This window comes from Pteropus medius, unplaced genomic scaffold (assembly GCF_902729225.1).
Source record: "Pteropus medius unplaced genomic scaffold, Ma_sr-lr_union100, whole genome shotgun sequence".
Lineage (NCBI taxonomy): Eukaryota > Metazoa > Chordata > Mammalia > Chiroptera > Pteropodidae > Pteropus > Pteropus medius.
This window is the reverse complement of record NW_024356335.1, coordinates 5,007,270-5,030,540: the sequence shown is the minus strand read 5'-3', so window position 1 is coordinate 5,030,540 and position 23,271 is coordinate 5,007,270. Positions and strand designations below refer to the sequence as shown.

At 55.9% G+C, this 23,271-nt stretch overlaps 1 protein-coding gene across 2 annotated transcripts in view; it reads right to left on the bottom strand.

Moving 5' to 3' along the window:
- The window catches only part of PRRX2 (paired related homeobox 2), a 39,521-nt gene extending 30,836 nt beyond the window's left edge, over window positions 1-8,685 (bottom strand). Inside the window, exon 1 of one of the 2 annotated variants that reach the window (XM_039861410.1) lies at window positions 8,404-8,685. In XM_039861410.1, the coding sequence (XP_039717344.1) occupies window positions 8,404-8,662 (259 nt within the window). In that variant the 5' untranslated portion in view covers window positions 8,663-8,685. Of the gene's footprint in view, window positions 1-5,747; window positions 6,152-8,403 lie in introns of those variants that run through there. The other variant, XM_039861411.1, reaches the window with a different exon arrangement.
- Between the last annotated feature and the right edge of the window lie 14,586 nt (window positions 8,686-23,271).

Below are 23,271 nucleotides of genomic sequence, written 5' to 3'. Positions count from 1 at the left end.
GCCCTCCTGGGGGCTGTGGATGCTCTACCCACAAGGGACCCCTGTGAAGGAAGCCTGCAGGGCTGAGAGGGGCAGAGCGAGTGAGGGGGGCTGAGAGGAACAGGCCTGCAGGACGCTAGGAGGGGGCTTTTCCAGTGACAGGAGTAAGAGACCCCACCCCCACCCCAGTGAGGCTTCCGACCACCGCGCCCGACCCTGGCAGCTAGAGAGAGCCAAGATGCTTGAAAAGGACAGACAGAAATCTTCCTGTATCACAATACCCACTTCATTTCAACTCTGGGCTGTCTCGGGCTGGCATTCGGTGGGTGCTCCGTGAATGCCGGTGGCTGGTGGCTGGCAGTTGTTCCCTCCGACACCCAGCACGAAGTCGGGCCTCTGGGAAGGCTGGAGCTCAGCCTCGGAGCATCCCCGCCCCGCTCCTGTATCCTGGACCCCTCCAGGCCCTTCCTATCGATGCCGGCCTCAGGCTTCGCATGGCAGCCCTGTGCGGCCTCTTCATCCTCACCGGGAGGACCATTTCCCACTGAGAGCACAGAGGCTCTTACCCTTTAATTATTTTAATGAAAATAAATGGGGGCTTGTTGAATGCAGAGGCGCGGGCCAGGCGCTCGAGTCTGATTCCATGAGTTGGGGTGGGGCCGAGGAACCCGCATTTTAACGAGCTCCCTGGGTGATTCTAACACAGTGATTCCTGGGACCACAGGTTGACCAACAGATGCTCCAACTCCCTCAGATGGGGACACTGAGGCTCAGACCCGTGGTGGGGTACGTCTCGAGTCGTCAGGCAAGGCAAGTCCTGGCTGCCTGGCTCCTAGTCCACGGCCCTTCCTACCGCCTCCTGAACGGTCACGTCGCAGGAGGTAACACCTCCCACTCTATCAGGCTTCGAGCAACCAAGGTGCTTGGTCAGCTGTGGGACGAAGGGGCCCTCTGTGGAAGCTTCCAGGCCTCCAGCCGCTAGGCTTCTCACTCTCTCACCGCCCCACACCCGGGACCTTCTCCGAAGACTGCAATCCGTCCAGCAGCCCCTGTCCACCTCTCAGGCCTCGGCTCCAGCTTCTAGGCTTCTCATGACTCATCGCCCCCCTTCCCTCCTTACCCCTCCCACTGTCCCCCAAACCGGAAGATCCTGGCTGCCCAGCCCACGCACAGAAAAGCAGAACGGGTCACAAAGAGGGACCAAAAATAATGTCTCCCAGAACCCACTTCATTTTTAGGATGCAATAAAAGACATCATTAGCTGTAAAGGGCCCCCTGTGGATGCTGTTCTGTCATCATGGTGGCCCCTCGGAGCCAGGCCGGGAACAAGAACTTCCCAGATGTGGAAGGGACGCAGGACAAGGGGGCAGCGAGAGAATCTGGGTGGTTTAACGACCTTCGCTCCCAGGACATCTTGAGATTCCATGATTCTGAGGTTCTGGCTTGGCAGGCTGTCACCGCTGCTCCAGGGAGGAGGCCCTTGCCTCTTCCTGGCAGCAGCTGCGCTCTTCCAGGGCCGGGGAGCACCCTGCAACAGGCCCCTGTCCCTTGTCCCCTCGCCTAGGCCCTGGAGGCTGCAGGGCACCCTGTCTCCCTTCCTGTGACCAGCATGGGAGCAGGCCAAGATAACTTTCCCCAACTCCCTCTGTCCAAACAGGAAGCTCCCACGGTGTCCTACTCACCGCCTCAAAGAAGGCACTTAACCCTTGGCCCGGTCCAGTGTGATGTGGCTGCTCATTTAGTCACTGGCTGCCTGTGGCCACCCTGGTCATTAAGAGCCTGGCCTTGATCTTTGGGGCAGGCGAAAGCCCTCTCAGTGTGGTGTGATTGTGTGCGTCGGGGGGAGCTGTGTGCATGTGAGGGAGGGGGTGGGTCTGTGTGTGTCTCCGTGTCTCAGTCTGGGAAAACCAGTCTGCCAGATGCCAACCCCCGACGAAGTTTTCACGGACCTCCTGCAAAACGAGAGAAATAGGGGCGATGTGCGAGTTCTGTTTGCTTAAGCGAAACGAAGTCAGCTTTGAGGACCATGCTTTACTCTGAGATTAAGATGTTAAGAGGTTCCTTCTTGGATAAACAGCTGGGGCGACAAGATGATCGTGGTTGTGGGCAAATGCTCTTCTCAGCAACTTTTAAAACTGCCCGCTGTGCCAGTTCCTCTAAGCGCCTGGAAATCCCAAGCCAGAGCTTGAAATCGCAAAGTCTGGGTAGGTGGTATGAGGAGTGCAAAGCCTGACACGTACTCTGCTCAAAATGACTTCTGAACGAATGAATGAGTGTGAGAACTGAGGGCGGACCGGGGAAGGGCGCCTGTCCTACCGATAATCCCGAGTCAGGGACCCTCCACAGCGCTCCCGTGGCCGGGCAGCCGGAGACAATCCTGCAGGGGGTGAGGGAGGCCACATGTGCCGATATTCCCAAGGCCTGGCAGTTCCCATGATGCCAGGCCTGGCCTGTCTCCCACAGGCCTGTCACCCAGGCCAAGCTGCTGAGGACATCAAGGAGACCCTCCCAAGCTGCCTCATGGCACCCCCGGTGCAGCCCACCCCTGCTTGGGAGTGGACATCCCTGGCCAGGCCACTCAGCATTCGAGGGCTCCAGGGGTGGCCCTGGACAGTGGTAGAGAACAGGTGCTTCAGGACAGGAGGGGCCTGGGCTGGAATCCCATAGTCATGGGAACGTGTGACCTTGGCAAGTGGCTCAACTTCTCTGAGCCTCAGTTTCCCACTCTATAAAAAGGGGATAATAAAAGGACCCACCTTCTGGGTCCTTCTATTATCGGGGGGAAGGACAATGAGGGGTGAGGCGTGTGGAGCCCCGGCCAGCTCACAGAAAGCGCTGGCGTGTGCGGGCTACGGGTCACTCTTACCCTGGCCCCTTCGGTTTCTCAGGCAAACCCTGGCCTCAGTCAAGTCCCCCCGCAAACAGGTGGGGCCTCCTCTCCCCTATTCCTTCAGCCTAAATGCTGAGCTGTGCAGGAGAGAGGCCTGGACTGGGATCCAAAAGCGAACCACAACCCCCTCTCCCAGCAAGGGGATCTTGGGCAGGTTGCTTTTGCTTCTCTGAGCCTCCAAAAAACAGGGATGGCGACCACTAGCTCCGCCGGATTCACAAGGCTGCTGTCAGCGGCTCAGTGGGCTGTCACGGAGACCCTTTATGAAGTGCCTACTATGTACCAGGCACGGTCTCCTATGCCCATTCAGGGCTCACCACACCTATAAGGGACATAACTGCCCACTGTTCCCATTTCATACATGGCAACGCTGAGCCCCAGGGTTCTCTTCCTGCCTCAGGGGAAGCAGAGGCCTTATCATGACTGCTCCAGAGTTAGAGGGAACAGTGACGGCTCCAGCCCCACTGAGCTTCTACCCACAGGGAAGGGCCCTTGTGGGGGTGCTTGCTGGTCGGAGGCCCCCGTGCCAGGTTCCCAAGCTCCACCCAGATGACCTATTAGACAGAGGAGCAAGATCAGCCCAAAATCATGAACAAAAACCCAGAGATGCAGATCACTGTTCCTCCCACAAGCCACCCTCTGAATTCCCCTGGGCTCTCAGCTTCGAAGCCCGTTTCCTTGGCTTCTTGGTCACCCCTCCTCTCTCTCTGCTCCTGGGCATGTGCTGAGAGGGACACCCTCACCTGTCTGAGGGTCCGCGTCCCAGGGGACCCATCACGGGGCATTTTCTCAGCCTAGATCAGACGGTGATGAGAGACGGGATGGGCCTCGAGAACGTTCGTGTGCCACCTGGCATCGTACACGGGAGGAACCGAGAAGCGATGCGACCCACCCAAGGTCACACGGAGAGGACGGCAAAAGCCAGGCCCGGAACTTGAATGTCCTGAGCCCACATTCGGGGCGCCTTCATTCCGCCCCGATGACTCTGCCCCTCCCCCACCCACCAGGAAATGAATGAAGGGAAAGGCAGGGACGGAAGGAGGCGGAGGGAAGGGAAGGCTCGGTTCTGGAGAAACCCCTTCGTCCTCCCAGCCCCCAGCCCTGCGCCTGTCCGGCCCCCCAGCTTCCTCCCATCTCCCCACTCCACAGCCCCGGATGCTGTCGCTGCCACCTTCCAGAGCCAGTTACAGGGAGGCCGGTGAGCAACTGAGGTCAGCTATGGAAAACAGTATGATGGCCCCTTAAAATGTCAAATATAGAATGACCATGCGACCCAGCAATTCTCTAGTCTGGGTACGTACCCCAAAAAATGGAAGGCAGGGACTTGACGAGATGTGCTCAGAGCAGCATCATTCCCAACAGTCAAAAAGTGGGAACAACACAAGCGTCCATCAATGGATGATGAACAGCATGTGGTGTATGCACATGATGGAATATCATTCAGCCTTAAAGAAGGAGATTCTGACACACGCCATGACACGGATGGACCCTGAGGACATTCTGCTGAGGGAAATGAGCCAGACGCAGGAGGGTGAATACCATATGATCTCACGTATACGAGGTTCCCAGAGCAGATGAACACAGAGATGGGCCAGGGGCTGGAGGAGGGGGATGGGGAGTTGGCGTTGAATGGGGGGGGACAGAGTTTCAGTTTAGAAAGATGAGAAAGTTCTGGAGATGGAGCACGGGGGTGGCTGCACAGCACTGTGCATGTACCTAATGCCACAGAAACGTACACTTAAAAATGGTTAAATGGTAACTCTTACGTGAGCTGTATTTTCCCACAATAAAATTTTTAAAAATCGAAAGCAAGTCTCCTGGTCTCAGGAACTCCATGGTCCCTGCAGGCCTACCATCCAGACAGCCCTGCCCACCCATGACTGGCAAGCGGGAGGGGCAGGTCCCCACCCAAACCAGACTCGCCCTTGGCATCCTATCACCCACAGCGGATGTGGCTCAGAACAGCTCCATGAAGGGAGCCCAAACCCCCCGCCTGGGGCTCCGGTCCACCCCGGCTCAGCCTGTGCCCTCAGACTCCAAGTACCTCTTAAATCTCTGGGAATTAGACCAACGACGGCCTTCGGGGTCCGGGCCTCGCCCCACCTGGCTCCAGGGGCTTTGTTTATTTTTACAGTGTGTCCCCATCCCGTTCCCGCCCTGCCCGCAGGAGGGAAGGCTTTCAAGAAAATCCCAGTTATTAATGTGGTTTCTCTTGTTGTAAGTCATTGTGAAGGAGGGCTTATTTTCCTAACGTGTTTGGCATAGCCGAGCCCCAGTGCAGACCTCAGCATTTGACTTGGGAGGAACCCGAGACCCCGGTTCGCTCTGAGTCACTGGCAAAGCCACAGCCTTCCTTGGGCCATTCCAGGGGAGCCTGGTCTGGGAACACCACTGGCAAGAATACGCTACATCTACTGGTGGCTTTGAGAAAACAAAAGAGTAAAAAAAAATATGTTTTTAAAAATTTCGAGCCTGCGAATCTGGCAGGTTGAAAATAGATCACTTTTCTAACTCCTTAGCATCCCCACTGACCTCTATTTTTCTAATAGGGAGTCACCCCTCTCTTTGGTGTGAGTAGTTTTCTTTGGACCCGGAAACAGCTCCAGAAGCCACAGAAAAACCCACTTTCCAGCTTGTCTGAATCCTCGGGGGGGAGGGGTGGTGCGTGGGCTCCGTGCGGGCCCAGGACTGGAGGACAAAGTCACAGCTCAGGACCCACGCGGGCTGGCCTGGGGTCCAGAGTCCCAGCGCCCTGAGGATTGGTTTGGAAAGGGTCCAGTGATGCAGACTGGGCTCACCAGGATGAGGGGGTGAGAAGTCCCTTTGGAGACATCGGGACTTGGGAAGGCATAGTCGCCAGCAATAGCGGGGCACCTACCGTGAGACAAAAAGGAGGAAGGGCAGCAGGAAGCTGGCCTCCCCTCGTCCACCTTCCATCTGCAGGCGCAGATCCAGCCAGCCAGCCAGCCGGGGACTCTCACGGGCCTGGGGGCAGCCACAGGGTGCCCCACCCCGTTCCCGTGCCTCTCCTGGCAGCGGGCACCCCTGGAATGCGCCCAGCTGGCCTGGGGAGATGCTCGACTTACTACATAAAACATTTGGATTTCATGGACTAGCGATTTGTTTTCAAGGCGTTGAATGGTGTAGAACTACGTTCTTTTAATTTTGCCTAGTAAGGACATTAAAATAAAACACTCTCCCGTTATTATCCCTATTTCATAAAAGAAAGGGTGTTTTAACACCAAAAATGACTAAGGAAGATGTAATCCCAGACACAAGAGAATCCTTTCAGCTTGAATTTGTAGCTCCCCAAACAACTCAGATCGTCTGGGTTTCCTTCAATTTGCAGAGGCCCCGAGAAAATGTCCCTGGGGGACCACGTGCCCCACGGCAGAGCTGGGCGGGGTTTCCAAGGCCGAGGTAGCAGTGAGCACCTGGCTGAGCCTGACCCGACTCTGCCTGTGGCCCCCTGTCCCTCATCTCTGGGGCAGACTGACTGTTGCCCTCGGCCCCGCCCCACCTGACCCCACGCCTAGTGTGTCCTCTGCCCCCAGCGAGCGCCTGGGTATTCCCAGTGTGCCAAAGCCCCTCCTTAGGAAAAGGCCTGAAGGCCTTCTGGGCTCTCCTTGAGGGTGGTCCGGCCCCAGGGGACTGCTGAGGAGGCCCACCGACCACCCTGATACCTGGGGGCTGCTAGTGACCCTGTCCACGATCTTGTGTCCCCAGCTGACACCATCCGTTCTGGGACTCCCCAGAAAACTCCTCCATTTGGAGGCCTTCTACACTGTGTCCTGGAGAAGCAAGGCCTTGCACTGTCCGCACAGCCAGGGGCCAGGGTGGACGCGGGCACTCGCCCTCCGACATGGCTTGAGGATGACATTCCCCGGCTCCTTCCTTCTCTCCCCCTCCTTCGTTTCTCCCCTCTGCCTCCTTTTCTTCCTTCTTTGCTTTACCTTGGATTTGCCCCTCCCTCTCCCCACCCCCGGAAGCCCCTCACCCCTCAGGGCGAAATCAGAGATCACCCCTCCGCCTTCAGGGGAACCCAGCTCAGAGCCAGCCGCTCCTCCCATGAGACCTGAGATCCTGGAACAAACTGAGGCTGGCAGGGCTCCCCCTCCCACACCAGAGGGCACCCTCTTTTACCCCCAGCCCAAACCAGACACCCTCCTCCTACTTTTTCATCAGGGACACCCCCAATTCCCAGGGGTGAGTCTGCCTGCTTCATGCTCACCACAGAGGGTGAAGAGACAGGTCAGTCTGCTGTGGCTGGTGGGCAGTGGAAGCCACTGCGAGAGAGCTAGCGGTCACCGGACACATATGGCACTAGCCGGGTGCTCTCTGAGGTACAGGCATATGTCAGGTGTCCCCCACATACACACGTTCCCAGCAGAAGAGGCTGAAGTCCCCTCAGCTTTCCCTATGCCTCCTCTCATCCGAGAAGCAGGCCACGAAGCCAGCGGGGCTCCCCTGAGACCTGGAGGCTGGTGCAGGAAGTGGGGATCCCCAGGGGTGTGCGGGAAGGCTGCTGGAGTCTGGGGGGTGACTCTTAAGAGGCCCAGAGGCTCCAGCAGGCCAGCCTGCACCCCAGAGCTGGGGGACCGAGCAGTGGTCTCAGACCACCCCATTTCCTCTTCAGGGTGCGGGTGAGCTCCGGGGATTTGGGGCCCCCATGAAACTGCCCATGGCCAGACCTTTGCTTTATCTTCCTCTTCTGCTCTAGCTGTCTGCCTCCCCCTTCTTACCAAGGGCTCAGGACCCCTCCAACCAGTGTAACTTTTTGCAAAAAGCCACTTGGGTGGGTTGTTTGTTTTTAAAGTCTCTTCCTGATGACCTTTAACCTTATCGGGAGAAGAGAGGCCTAGCTGGCTCCTTGGGGCTGGGCCATTCCACCTAGGAAGCTTCTGGGAGGGCAGACTGGGGGTGGGGGCAGGCCTCACACCGAAGCCAAGAAACCCAAGTCTTAAACGCACCTCGTAGCAGCTGCGGCAGCGTCGCGCAGGGAGGGGGGAGAGTTTGAAACCAGCAGTGTGACCGGGTCGCATTACCGTCCAGAAGCCTCAGTTTCCCCAGCTGTATGATCACACCCACTTCCCAGGGGGTTTGGGCGTGGGGCCGCGAGGGCTGCTCCGGGGCTGGGCACAAAGGCAGCAGCCCACCCCCACCCCCGAGCCCGGCGCGCAGTTCCTACGACCTGAGGTGGCTCTGGCCAAAGGCCACCCACCTCCCGGGCCGGCGGGGAGCTCTGGTCACCTCGGCCCACTGCATCACGAGGACAACCTCAGTGTGGCCGCTGGGCAGCCGGTCCCGCGGCGCACGCCGGGCGCCCACACCCTCGCAAGGTCCCGCCACACTCGGGGGCTCTGCCAGCGCCCCGCGCCTTCCCGGTCTGGGAGCCAGCAGCCCAGCGCCCGAGTCCGCGCCCGCCCGCGCCCGCCCCTTGGGCCCTGCGAGCCCCCAGCCTCAGCCCCCGCGCGCCCGGGACCCCGCGTCGCGTTCCCACGACCCGCGGGCCGCCCCGCCCGCCCCGCACTCACCGTCCTGCGGCGCCGCGTCGCTGCCGCTGCTGCCCCCGGACGGCTCCCGCGCCGCGCCCTCCCGCGCCTCGGCCCCTGCGGGGCGCGCCGCCAGCCGCCCCGCCGCCGCCACCTCCTCCAGGTCCAGGAGGTGGCTCACCGTGAAGTTCTTGCGCGCTTGGGCGCAGTCGCCGGGCCCCAGCGCGGGCGGCGGCGGCGGCGGTCCCGGGCCCAGCGCCGGCTTGTCCAGGGCGAAGGCGGCGGCGGCCGCACTGTCCATGCCCGCGAGCCGCCCCGGGGTCGCCGGCCGGGTCGCCGGCGGGGTCGCAGCCAGCGCGCCCCGCCGCCGCGCGCTCTGCCCCGCTCCGGGTGTCTCCTGGCCCCGCGGCCGCCCGGCGCGCCTGGCGCTGACGTCGGGGAAGCCAACTTTCCTCCCTCCCCTCTGCCTCCTCGCTCTCTCCCAAGTTGCTAGAACGCGAGCGGCTCCGGCCACACGCCCCTTCTTGAAGCAAACCTCGCCCCGGCCTCTCCTCCTCCTCCTCCTCCCCGCCCCTCTGGCTGCGGGGAGGGAGGGGGTCCTGCCGAGTCCCACTGCGGGCTGGGGGCGGGGAGAGGGGCTACAAGGAGGGGTGTCGCCCTCCCCACGTACGTTTTCGGGAGTGGGAAACTTCAGTGTTTGGATTCTTTTGAAGCCCCCGACAAGTGTCTGGGGAGGTGATAGTGGGGGGCATTAGCACGCTCCCTTCCATTTACAAATTCCTCCGCGGGCGCTGGGGAAGCGACTCGTGACAGGCGACAGGGATGGTTCGGAAGCCCCCCAGCTCCGCCCTCACTCCCCCCTGCGCCCCAACACCGTCCCCACCCCACGGAGAGATTCCGAGGTTCGCTTTGCCCGCTCCCCCTGGCCCGAGGTTCTCTCCCCGAGAAAGTCCTGCATTTCTCAAGCTTCTGGGGTGTATGCGTCCCCCCCTTACGCACACGTATACGCACATCTCCGAGCCCACCTCCAGGTTGCCCTCCCCAAGGAAAATCAAGCTGGGAGGTGCGAGTGTCCCTCCAGGACTCCTAGAGGATAGACAGCCAGACGACAGCCAGACTGACAGATGGGGGACAGGGAAAGAGAGAGACAGGCCTGAGTCTCTGCTCTTGTTTTTGTTTTTCAAGGAAAGCACAGAAAAGATGCCCCTGGTGGCGGAGCTGAGACTCTAAGCCCTCCAGATGCCACAGATCTTTCCCCAGGACGGAGCTCGCTGAGCTGACCCTCGGTTCTCCGTTCCACCCCTCAGAGCCATCACGTCGCAGCACCAAAAATAAGCTCACCGGAAGGCCTTCAGAATGTCCTTTCTGGGCTCCCGAAAGAAAACCCACCCTGCCTGCACCCCTGAAATCCTGCGGAGCAAACAGCCTGTGCTCTGCATGAATTGGTTTTCCCCAGAAAGGAATCACCCCAAAATGAGATTGAGGGTTCCCCATATGGTTTTAGCCACAGCGATCCATGGGGGCGCACACGTGGGTAAGTGGGAGGTCTGGGGATGACCCGGTTCTTTGGCAAGCTGCCCCGGGGAGTGTCCGTGAGAAAGGCTGACCAAACAGGGGGCAGCCTCCCTTCTCCCGAGGGATCGGCAGGAGCCCAGCCTGGGCATCAGGGGTCCCCAGCGCTGCCTACAGTGTGTGTGGCTGGACAACTTTCTGAGGGACGAGCAGGGTGGTTCCTGGGAGGGCCTTGCCCGTGGCAGAGCCCCCAGCAGGCCAAGAGTGGGGGCTTACCTGGGAGACACGCAGCCCAGCTTTCAGAATAGCTCCCGTGCCGGGAACCAGGTTCCAGACCCAGCTGTGTCATATACTGTTGTGTGACCTCAAACATGTCACCTTCCCTTTCCGAGCCCCAGCTTCTGCCTTGTAGGCACGATGGGGAGATTTCCCAGGGAAAATCCCAGGCCTGTGGCCTAGAACACGGGGAGGGTACTGTCAACAGAGCCCCGACGTAGGACCTGGAAAGGGCCTGAGAGATTATCTAGGTCCCATTCCCTTGGAAGACAGATGAAGAAACCGAGGCAGAAAGGAAGCGGCTCCTTCTAGAACGGGGAGAACCACCGAAATTGGTCCGAGCCCGTTTGTTGTATAGATTGGTAAATTGAGACCCAGAGCTGAGAAGGAAGGTGTTACGGTCACTCGCCGAGGCTAGTGGTCACAGTGGCTTCCTTCACCCACTCACACATTCATGCATCTCCGTGCGAAGAGGTACTATCCTGCTTCTCTGTAGTATGACGGTGCTCTGGCCTCCTGGGTTCAAATCCAGACCTCGCCCTTCCTAGCTCTGGGCCTCAGCAATCTACTTAGCTTCTGTAAAATGAGCCGTTAGGAGGTTTAAGTGAGTCGATATATGGCACTTGGTACTCAGCGAGCACCCTATCGATGTTAATTATTATTTCTTTTAAACATCTATTTCCAAGAAGCAGCGCAGGGCGATGATGGCAAACTTGGACTCTGGAGCTGCGGCGATGGGTTTGAATCATTTCACTGCCATTTACTAGCTGTGTGGCACTGGAGGGCTCACTCGCTGGTCCTCTCTGAGTCTGACCTATCATCTCTGAAGTGAAGGGATCAATCCAAAAGGATGCTTGTGAACTTGGCATTATTATTACTGTCGTTGTTATCAAGTTGTTACTCCCCTTGCCAATGCCGGGGCTGGGGGCTGGGATGGTACAGGGATGGCAGAGGGGGCTGAGAGGTCGGGACAGCTATACCGAAGCTCAGCGGTTGAGCGAGAGCTCCTGGCCTCAGCCTGGGAATGCACCAAGGAAACTCCAGTTAACCCAGGGAGGACAGACTCACGACCCCAAAGGGAACCAGCTAAAAAATCAATAACTTCCAAGTCATTCAGATAACCCCTGTGATGCTTACCTCAAGCGTAGATGAAGGGAAAATAGGATCGCAGTTTGGAACCTCTGAGTTCAACAAAGGTTTATGGAACCAGGCCCTGGAGGAGCTGAGGACCAGAGAGGTTCCTGCTCCCCAGAGAAGATGCCATGGAGAAGGAGTGGATGGACCCTGGGTTAGTGGCTCTGTTCGGTTGGGTTCTGGGTCTCATCGTGAGTAGAGACGCACATTTGCCCCAGTCTCAAAAGATCACATGCTTAAAAAAAAATCGAAACAAAATAAATTAAAAATCTAACTTTTCTTATTACAGAAGAATATGTTTATTGTGTGGGTTTTAGAAAACAGAAAAATTAAGAAAAGAAAAATCACATAAATCTCACTCTCAAAGATTTCTGACACACAATAGGTATTCCGTACACTTTTTAAAAGTCGGTTTAATGACAGAGATTGGAGATAATCATCTATTTCAATATCGAATTGAAGACCTAGAAAACACAAGAGAAAAGGACTTTTAGAGTACATCTTTTAATTTTAAGAGTATATCTTTCTAGCTTATATCTCTATTCTAGATAAATGGAGATAGCCACATATATTATAAAAGCTAAATTATATTGTACCAACTTCTTAATAACTTACTTACTATGGCATTATTAGCCTTGTCCACCGCTGTTTTCAATGAAAGCTTAATGATATATTATTCACTATTGCTATACATCCATAGTTATTCTCTTGATAATAAATACCTAGAAATAGGATATCTGGATGTGGTAGGCAGATAATAGCCTCCCAAAGATGTCCACATCACAATCCCTAGAACCTGTGAATACGGCAAAGCAGAATTATGTAGTAGATGGAATTAAAGTTGCCTATAGGCGACCTTAAGAATGGGAGATCATTTTACATGATCTGGGCGGGCCCAATGTAAATCGCAAGCATCCTTAAGTCCTTAAAGTGGAAGAGAGGTAGGCGTGTCATTGTCAGAGTGATGCGAGGTGAGAAACACTCAACTGGCCGTTGCTGGCTTTGAAGATGGAGGAAGGCAGCCAGGAAGTTAAAAATGTGGGCAGCCTCTAGTATCTGGAAGAAGCAAGAAAAGAGATTATTCACTAGAGCCTCCAGAAAAAAATGCAGCCTGCGGACTCCTTGATTTTAGCCCAAGACTTCTGATCTCTAAAACAATAACATAATAAGTTTGTATTGTTTTGAAACACCAGCTTTGTGATAATCCATTACACCAACAAATAGAAAACCAACACGCTGGGTCAAAGATTCAAATGACATTGCCAAAGAGCCTCTGGAAACGTTGTATTCACTTCCACCCCTGGAAGTGTCTCTACGTCCTTGTTGGCCTGAGCTATTTTGTTTGTTTGTTTACTTATCTCTGACAGCATTTTCATGGTTTTATTTAACACGAATAGAAGTGCACGCGACAGTGCACACGAGCAGTCTATTTGCTTCTGTCGCCACGCAGATCGGTGACTCTGATGGCCAGCTGGCTGCCCTTTCCACGGCTTTGCAGTTCTTGGAAGAAATACTGTGGAAACATTGAGAGCAGGCTCACCCGGTGAGATTTGTTGCACATCAGCAACATTGTTACTTCCTGCTCCTTGACACTGTGGACCGGGAACTTCCGGAAGTCAATGGGGAGCATGTGTTTCCTTTTCTTATTGCTCCCATAACCACAGTGAGGCATCGAGAACCGGCTCTTGAATCTTCTCTGCATCCTGTTGTCAATGCCTCTGGGTTTCTGCCAGTTACTTAATTTTGAACTTCTTGGTTCTCTTTGTGATGATCTTGGGCTTGCTTCACGAGGGGTCTGAAGGCGACACGATGCCGAATAGCAGATGGTTGCCATCTCTGTAGGCGGTGTGGAGGAAGAGAGGTAATAATAATTAACTTTAAGTTTCAAAAGGCATCTCCTTGTTTTAAACGGCATACCTCGAATGATTGCTGAAGGTCAATATTTTTGGTATTTATTGGCCACCCGCATTTCTTATTTGTAAAAGTCTGTTCCTATTCACTACCCATTTTTCTACTGGGATGGTTTTCTCTTTCTTATGGAGTTATATTAGTGTCATGGTTTAGCCGTCACAGCCTCTGTGAGACACTTGACTGTCAATCACTCAAGGACCAGGCCCATTTCACAGATGGGAAAACGGAGGCCGAGGACGACATGGAATCCTGCAGCTTCTCTGGTTCACCTGATCAGCCCCCACGGCCACATAGCCAAGACCCTCTTTTGGAGGAGACAGTTTAGCAGGGGCAGCACACAGAGGTACATGGGCCAAATTGTGTTCACTACTGCACGTCTGGGGGATAATAAACACCGCAGGCCGATGTGACTCATACGTGACCAGGCCTGACCGTGACAGATCACAGGGTTCTGTAAATATTGTGTCAGGCTGTGATCACAGCAGGGCTCCCTGCTCATCCCAGACCCCAGTCCACCCCGTGGGAAGAGGAGCTGAGCCCAACGGGACAGGACATCTGTCTCTTTCTCTCTCTCTCTCTCAGCCCGCTGCCCAAGCTTTTCCAAGCCTCAGTTTCCTGCCCGAGGATCTCCCAGCCAGGATGTCCTGGTTCTCAGCTCTTGGCAAGGGTTGAAATATTATACCTCTTGAAAAATGTTTCCGCTCTACCTGCAAGTCTAAAGATGAAGGTGTGCTCCATAGTGGCAGGGGTTCGTGTTTCATGAGACTTATCGTAAGCCAGGCGATGTACTGGACCACGCTGTCTCACGGCATCTTCATAATTACTGTGCAAGGAGGAGAAAGAGACTCAGAGAGCCTTAAGCTGTGTCTTGGTAAGTTTGTCAGGCTCCTAACCATCACCCAAGTTTGTCCATGAGAATTTACAGCTCGGAAGTTATTTGTTTCTCTTGAAGACCTGAAATCACTCCATTAAAATAATAATAATAATAATAATAATAATAATAATAATAATAAGACTTGGACATTTCCTTTTTTGCCTCAGCTACCGGGAACCCCAGAGCTAATGTTAAGACAGCATCATAACAACTCTATGTCCAGCTGGCAAGTCAGTATATTAGCTTCTCTTTTCCTCTCCTTTCACGTGAACTTTTCGTTTTTCTGTTTTTGTTTGAAATCTTTTCGATGCAGTGGCTCTGTATTCGAAACTCTCTAGCAGTGTGACATTGATCAGGTCACTTAACCTCTCTGGGATTTAGTTTCCTCACCTGTAAATCGGAGGTCATAATGGCACCTATCTCACAGGATGGTTGTGAGAATCAAATTAAGTGATCTGTATGTATCGAAATCCTTGCACGAGCTCGAAACGTGGAATATATTCAATGGGCATGAAAGGCTTTGATGAAGCTGGAGCAGAGAGAACCTGTCCTCAGTGGGAAGACTTGGCTGGATTCACGGTCGACTCCGCTGTGGACCTGCTGTGTGACTTTGGGCCACGAGCTTCCCTCTCTGAGCCTGTCCTATTCTTTCCACCCTTGTGTCCCAGAGCCTACACAGAAGGAGCAGTGATGCAGGCCACAAACTGGCACATAGTAGGGCTCCATACACAGGCGTTCCAACAATGAATTGCTGGTCGAATCGCTGGTGATCAGATGCCCCGTCGCCAGGAAACACCCAGCCAGTGTGGTAGACTGGGCCTGGGCTGGTGCCAAGGTGGCATTAAGGTGAGTCTGGGGTTGCGAGGACCGGGCAGGGCTGGGAGAGGCCTGGATCTGGATCTGAGCCAAATAACGAGCTCCTGTTGAGTACCTACTGTGTGCAGGGCTCCCAGCAAGCAGAGCTTGGTGTCTGTGTTACACAGACACATGGCGCCTCCTCTGCCGCCCTCAGGGGTGTGAGGGCTTTGCTGAGAGATGATCCCAAATGACTCATTCCACAGAGAGCACTTCCTGTATGCTGAGGCACTCTGGGTGAGCGCCAGGCCATCAGCCCTGGTGGGACTCTCCGAGGAGGTGCTGCGATCCAGCCATGGCACCCTGATCGCCAAAGATGGAACTTGGAAGGGCTGTGGGCTTTGGGCTCCTGGGACTGACGTGACTCCCAGGATGACTCTTGTCGAAGACCTCCCTCCTGTTACAGGTGGAGAAACTGAGGCTCGGAGGGCAGAGGACCAAGCCCACGGCTGGGACCTTCCCCCACACTGTAGCTCTCTGGAATTCTCTCCTGGGGAGCTGTCCTACACACCGGCTCAGCCCTCTCTGGGAGTCAGAGGAAGGATGTAGGGGGTGACGGCACCGACCTTGAGCGCGGCCTAGGGGAGGTCTCAGGCCCAGCCCTTGACCCCATGGGGCCTGCAACATCTTCCCGCGGTTCCTTGGCAGTGAGTGGAGTGGGACCGTGTGCTGCTATGTGCAGCTGTCACTACACCCGGCGTGGGGGGCGGGGCACATGCAATGATGGGGGGCGCAGGGGCTGAGGACGAGGCAGGGCTGTGGGACAGGGCGAGGCTTCCAGCTCACCAGCTTAATTGGGGATGTAATAGTTATTATTATTTATAACTGGCTCTTGAACCCGCGCCAGGAGAGTGTGTTCACAGCCTGCACAGTCCAGGCAGGCGTTAAATAATTAAACCAGGGGCCTAATCGGGCGGTGAAACTCCCCCTGGCCTCCGCTTCCTCAGTTCGCTGATTGCTGATATTTTGGGGGTGAAATATGACCATTTTTATGATCAAAGAGATCAGAGTTCCAAAGGAAAGAAACAGAAAAAGAGGAAGGGGAGGGTGTGGGCTCTCCCAGTTTTCTTTTCCTCCGACTTAGCGGTCTGGTAAAGTTTCTTTAGACATGCGAAGATTTACACACCTTTCTGCAGGGAGCCTTAAATTACTCCCGATTCCTCACACGTGAAACAGTAAGTCATTGAGAAATGAACAGGCCTCCCCATAATCGCTCCAGCGGCCTTTGAGAAAGAGAAGGTCTAATGACTTTTTTTGAAGTGGAGGTCAAGGTTTTTTAAATAAAACAATCTGTGTTAATGCAATTTCCTTTTTAGCTGTAGCATTTTTTTTTTTTTTTTTGGAAACGGGAGGCAGAGGTGGAGAAGCGCATCGTTTTTCTCTCGCCAGACAACGCGTCCCTAATGAGATACATTTATTTAAAACTCCGTATATCATCGCCCTGTCAGGGCCTCCAGGAGGGACCCCACGTCTCCCTCTCGGTTTGTTTCAGATTAGCTGGCGTGTGGATGGCTCCGTCGTCTGGCTGGCTCTCGCTGCCACTGGTCTCCTCGCTGCCTCTCTTAGTGCGGCCTCGACAATGGCGTTTTGTGCCCTCGCCCCGCCCCATCACCCAGATCTTAACACAGCCCTTTGGCCTCCGGTTCTCACGCTTCCACCCACCTCATCTGCCTCCCGGCTCAGTGCATTCCTAGCATCTATCTACCTGGTCCCTGGCCCCGCAGCACACAACCACCTACAGCTGTGGCCACCATGACCGCCATTGCTGGTTCCTCAGACCTAACTCAGAGCCCGAGGATGGGGCCCGGGCTGCTTCCTCCTACTCTCTTCCAGCTCACGAGCCAGCTGCACCTGAATGCAGGGCTTAGTACCTCTATCCATATGTTTTTATCGAGCGTCTTCGCGGTGCTGGGCCCAGGCTGGAGCACTAGGGCTCAGTCCTGCAGAGAAGTCAATTAGCCAATTTGTACAGAGAAGTAAGCAGCGAGAGGATCAAGGAGCACGGGGGGGTGGGCTGGGGGAGGTGTGTCGTGGAGGGCTTCTCTAAGGCAGGGGCATTGAGCAAGATTTAGCAGGTGGCAGGGGGCGCGGTCTAGAGGCGGCCAGGTGGGAGACCCAGCATGTGCAGAGGAGTCATAGGGCCTCTGGCCTTCCTGTCCCAAGGCGCTGGGGTCCTGCAGGAGCCTCCTTTTTGCTCTCACTGTGCCTCGCTTTCCCCTCCGTGCCAAGAGCTTAAACTGCATTTTTAAACTGCTCCGCATGCCCCAAGGTCATGAGACATCCTTTCCACAAATGTGTACCTTGCTCCTTGCTGGGCCAGGAGCTGTGGGCTGGGCCTGAGGCTACACCGGGGACCAGGCTGGAGCTGGTTCCTGCCCTTGGGGCTCACTGCTGGCAGAGGAAGTGAAGAAAGATGTTCAACTCAGGGGTGGACTTTAGCCTTTCCCAGGGGCTGTCAAGGTGGGGCCCCCAGGCTGTGCGGGCTGGAGGGCAGGCGTTGGGTTTTAGAGGAGGATGAGAGTTACTCCGGAGGTTGTGGGCGCAGAGTGGAGACTGTTTTTCCCCTGCTCTCTGGCTGGCAGAAGCCTTGGAGCCTTGTTGGGACCTGGGGCGAGCAGTGAGCTTGGAGACCAGGGACGGGATTAATAACGTGCAGGAAACTGGCTGAAAGGGGGGCTAGGCCAGTGTCTATGACTCAGCCATGGGGTCGAGGCGGGGAAGTCGTTCACCCACTTCCAGGCCCACGAGCACCCACTCTGGCCCGGCTCAGGGCTGGGGCCTCGGGCTGGAGGATCCCGCCCCACAGGGCAAGAGAGACCCGTGTCTCTGTCCCCACCCCCTCAGGCTGTCCAGACATAGGACCTCCTTTAACCACCTCTGACTGCCCGGGCCAGGTCAGCTTCTCCCAGTTTCACCAGCGCTGGGCACCTCCTGGGCCTGCTGGGAGCTTCCTGCTCGGCGTCCACACTGCTACCGCTGGGCGACTAGCTCGGTGCCTGGCGCCCGAGAGCACTTGATAAAGAGCTGCCACGGGAAGTAATGGCAATCACAGTGACCCAGTTAGCATGTCTAGATGGCATCTAGACAGGCTTGGGGTCGAACGCCAGCACTGTCACTCATGGGCTCTGTGACCTTGGACAAGTTACTTCCCCTCTCAACTGTAAATGGGGCTGATAACAGTATCTTAGGGGCGTCAGGAAGATTCACCCCACGACTTGTGTTTCCAGCAGGGCTGGGCCTTAATTAATGCCGGTTACCCACAAACTCTTAGCCGGGTGTGTCGATTTCTGGAATCCTCTGGAACTGACTCTCGTGGTCTGCCAAGTGGGCCTTCACCTCTTGTCACTGCTAAAACCTCCACAGCCAATCCCCAGGGCCCAGCCCGGCCACACCCCCGTGGTCTTCCCAGGCTCTCTGGTCCGCCTCGTGCGTCTCTGTGTCTCGGCCTCGGCCTCCTTCCATTTCTGCTCTTCCCCTCTCCGTCTGCGTCTCCAGCAGGGTTTTCCATGTTGGTTTTTCTCTGTCTCTGTCTGCCAGGAATTCTCTCCCAGAGGAACCAACACTCCAGGGCTCTACCGTGTTCCCTTTTACAGCAGGGAGATGGGAGGAGGGAGGGAGAGGGGGAGAGAGAAAGGAGGGAAGAAATCAAAGCGCACATATTGGTTCCAGATGTGGCCCTCTCTCCAGCAATTTAATTAAATTCCCCCAGACAGCCAGGAGGGTTTCTTAATGATCAAATTTCCCGGCTCCCCTCCTCAAATGGGCCCACTCTGTCTCCCTGACGGATGGCCGACGGGGTTCTTCCTGCCGTCAGCTTTGCCAAGCGAGCCAGTGGGGGTGTGGGGTGGGGGCGCTTCCCCGGGGAGCACAGAGGACCCCGCCCTGCAACTACCTCTGTCCTCCCTCCTTCCCCAGGGAACCTGAGCCCTTCCAGCCCTCCCTTGGCAGAGCCCAACTGGGCTTAGCTGTAGTGGCTGGAGGGGGCCCAGTGAACCCCTCCCCTGAGCTCTGCCTCTAGGCTGGCCTGCCAGGGACTGATGCCAGGTGGGTGCCAGCGGGGGCCAGATAGGGGGTTAGTCTCTGGGATCTGGATTCTGGGCTCACGCAGCAGCCGGACATGGGGCAGGCTCAGACCTTCTCATCACACTCCCCGCCACCCATTCGACAGCCAGATATATCAAGGCTCAGAGAGGGCAAGGCCCGGGCCAAGGTCACACGGATCAGGGATGAGAGCGGCAGAGGCTGGCCGACCAGCAATTGGGAGGTGAGGATCTGCCAGGAAGAGGCCGGGCATTATTTCTGGAGACAGTTCCTCCACGTTCTGGAAGGAGAAAGAACCTAATCTAGGGGAGCCCCAAAGCCACCATCTTCTTGTGCAGGTGGTGTAGTGAGGCTGAGCGAGCCCAACCAGAGCCCGGGCCCGGCTCCCTCCCGCCTCGGCGGGAGGGGTCTGAGGGGCTCTGCGGAGACCCAGTGTTGGACCAGTTCATGTGTTGAAGGCTGCCCCCGATGGGCTGGTATGAGGAGGGTGAGCCTTTGGGAGGTGAATAGGGCAGATGAGGGTATGAGAGTCAGGCCCCTATGATGGGATTTGTGCCCTTATAAGAAGAAGAAGAGACCAGAGACCGCCCTCTTGGGCCTGGGTGCAGGAAGAGGTCACGTGAACACACAGAGCAATGGCGCCTGCCTACGAACCAAAAGAAGAGGCGTCGGAATGAAATTCGCCTTGCAGCACCTCGACCTTGACCTTCCCAGCCTCCAAAACAGTGGGTAATAAATGTATGTCGGTCGTTTAAGCCACTCAGTCTATGATAATGCGTTATGGGAGCCCAAGTGGGATAAGACAGGCTCTCAGCACCTTCTCACCCTGTCCCCTGGGCTTCTGGGGGCCCTGAGGTCTCACCTCACCCAGAAGAGACGGGAGGTCAGGCAGGGCTTCTGATGTAGGCACACAGGGATGGCAGAGAAAGGGAGGTCCCTCGGCAGTCCATCTGGGAGCTTTGCCAGGGTTTAGCCCAGCTCATCACTGGCTCTCACAGGCCCTACACCACAGCCAGACACCAGGACCAGCTAGCAGTGCCTGGTGTGGGGCAGGGGACGGGTGTCAGGGGGCCGGGGGCTCTGGCCAGCAGAGGCAGGTTTCCCACAGGGCCACGAGGAGGGGCAGAAGCAGAGCAGGCCACTGGGGGCACAGAGGTCCTTGGGGCTTGCATTCCCTAAGCATCTAAGTCCCCGAAACGCCCCTGAGTGCTTCTCAGGAGAGCAAACAGAATGAGGAAAGGGACAGGAAAGCCGTCCACTGGCCCAGCCAATGTCCAGTTCCCCACAGAGGGTCAGGCCTCTGGGAGAAGGGCATTGGGGCCCTGTCCTTCAGCACGGGGACTGTGGCCGAAGAGGGCCAAGCAGGCTGGGCCCCTGGTTGGTGACACACTGGGGTCATGAGGATTGGAGGTCAGGGTGGGGTGAGGGGGAGGGGAGGAGGAAAGAAGGATCAAGCCTGAGGAGAGGTACAGACAGGAGGAACCTGACCACTCTGCAGAGGCCCAGCCCCCCACCTCTGCGCCCCAGTGCCCCCGGGACCTGCCAGGGCTCAGGCTGCAGGCCCCGCATGCAGGAGGATGAGCAAGGTGCCCCGTGGCAGGCTGCGTGCTTTCCAAAGGTCTCGCTTTATGGACACGCCATCGAATGAAAAGAGAGAGAAATTAAAAGGGGGCCTTTCACCCAAATTCTCTCACGAGGGCCTCATAAAGGACAGACCTAGCTGCTGGCTGCCCCTCCCGGGCAGAGGGACCTGCAGAGGTTGAGGGGGCTTAGACGCGGCCAGGGACGCCTCCCTTTCCAGGAGCTACCCACCCTGGGCATGTGTGAGAGAGAGCGTGTGTGTATGTGAGTGTGTGTGAGAGAGTGGAGGAGACTCTACATGTTGGTGAGTGTGCAAGAGCATAACAGTGGGTGAGTGTGATTATGTCTTGTGAGTGTGAATATAGGAGTGCACAAGTCTGTGAGAGTGTAAGAGCGAGCGTGAGAGACGAGCGTGTGAGCGTTGCGAGGGACTGTGAGTGTGAGTGTGAGTCTATTGTGTGCAGACGTGTGGGCGCATGTGAGCCTGTGTGAGATAGTGTGAATGTGTGAGCAAGACTGCGTGTGTGTGAGACAGTGACGGGGTAGGAGGTAGGTGTCCTGAGACGGGGCTCCCGGGAGAAGCTTAAGAGCCAGGCTCTGGGTTCGAGTCCCACCCGGGCCCCTCACTAGCTCCCTGACCCCGAGTTGGTCAGTTATCTATCTGAGCCTCAGTTTCCTGGACTGTGACATGGGAATGCTGCTAGTACTTCCTTACTGGGGTGTGACGACGAGTCAATGACATGATGTGTGTTAAGCTTCTAATCTAATTCACAGGACATAGGACACAGTCAACCAAAGGCTGCTGTCATTGTCAATTTGTCCTTCATACAGTCAGGCTGGGCCCTACGGTAACCCAGAGGACCGGGGAGAGAAGCAAAGGGTGCACCAGGGCAGGCTGGGAGGGCCCAGGGGAGGGGAGCTGCGTGCGGAGACGTCACTCAATGGAGTTGGGAGGAGAAAGGGTTTGGTGGCCAGACCAAGGACTTGCCCAGGTGCCCGTGGCCTCACCTTCAACTGTAGGTATAAGAGGCACATTCAGAGCCCGATTCCCTGCCTCTGGCTGATTTAGCGTTTTGAGTCTCAGGTGAGTTACAGTCATTGGTAAAAAGGTAGAAAATACGTAGAAGCACAAAGAAGATAACAGTTCCCTGGATCCCGGGACCCAGAAACAACCACCATTAACATCTCAGCTTGGGGGCATCGAGAATCATCCACATCCACATGCTTCCACGCACACGTATGCATGCCACACCTTCGCCTAAATGGGAGCATACAATACCTACTCTTCTGCAACTTGCTTGTTGAACTGCAGTAGGTCAGAGCTTCGCACATGGTCAGTCCTCTATGTCAGCTCTTGTCACTGTTGGTGTTGGGCAGCCGGAGAGGCTAAACTTCTCTCCTTGTGTCTGTCGACAGTTTTTCATCCTTTGTGAGCCACCTGTGCATGTCCCTTGCCCATTTTTCTATTAGCGTTTTTCGCTTTCTCGTTGGTTCTTGACAATTCTTTATATATTCAGGTTATATCCTTCTCTGTACATTAGATAGTCGAGTGACTCCTAAACTCCCTGGGGGGTAGGAAACAGGGACGGACCCTGCCAGGGTCTAAGTGCTAGGTGTTTGGCCCTGGAGCCCCCAACTTGCTGAGGAACCCCAGAGGTGGGCAGCAGAAAGTGGCTAGGCTGTCAGGGCAGTGAGGGGCAGTGGCGAGGAAAGAAAAAAGAAGGTTCTGAGCGACCGAGGCTTAATGGGAGGCAGATGGAGGAAACGAGGTCGCTCCTGCTGACAGGAGGGAGGTCAGGGGCCACGGAGCTTTCTAAAGATAGGAGCCTGGGCGACAGGCAGGCGGCAGGGCCTGGCTCCAACGCGTGGTGCCCAAGGGCTGTGACACAGCAGGGGTCAAGTCCTCCCTCCTGCATGTCCAGACCCTCTTGGGCCCAGAGCCAGAGGAGCTGCAGGATACTCTACTCTCAGAGGCCAGATATGGGGAAGAGTCCCCCAGACCTGGCTGTATGACACTGGACAAGCATCCAAGCCTCTCTCCAAGCTTCAGCGTCCTTGTTTGTAAAATGGGGCGATGCCATCGCCTGCTTCATAGGATTCATTGAGATCAGTATGTCAAGCATGTAGCGTAGTGCCTGGCACATCAAAAGGGCTCAGTAAAATACAAGTTAACTCACATCATTACTGTGCCGGTCAGAGGACAATTCTAGTTTTCCCGTTGGCAGAGCATTTCATTGCCTCCAAGACGGTCAGAGCTGAAGGGCTTTCATTTTACAGGTGAGGAAACTGAGGCCCAGAGACCACAAGGATCACGCCTGGTGCCACCTATTACAATGGCTTTGATTGCATCCTCCAAAACGATATGTTCAAGTCCTAGCTCCGGGTACCTATGACTGTGACCTTATTTGTAAATAGGGTTTTTGCAAATGTAATCAAGTTAAGAAGGGGTCGTACTGGCTTAAGGTGGGCTCTCTATCCAATGACTGGTGTCATTTAGAAAGGAGAGGGAGACTGGGACAGAGACAGATACAGGGAAGAAGGCCATGTGATGACAGAGGTAGGCAGAGATGGGAGTGATGCCACCACAAGCCAAGGAATGCCTGGGGCTGCCAGGAGCTGGAAGGAACAGAAAGGATTCTACTCCAGAGGATTTGGAGGAAGGGCCCTACCAACCCCTTGATTTCAGACTTACGGCCCCCAGAACTTGGAGAGAATAGATCTATCGT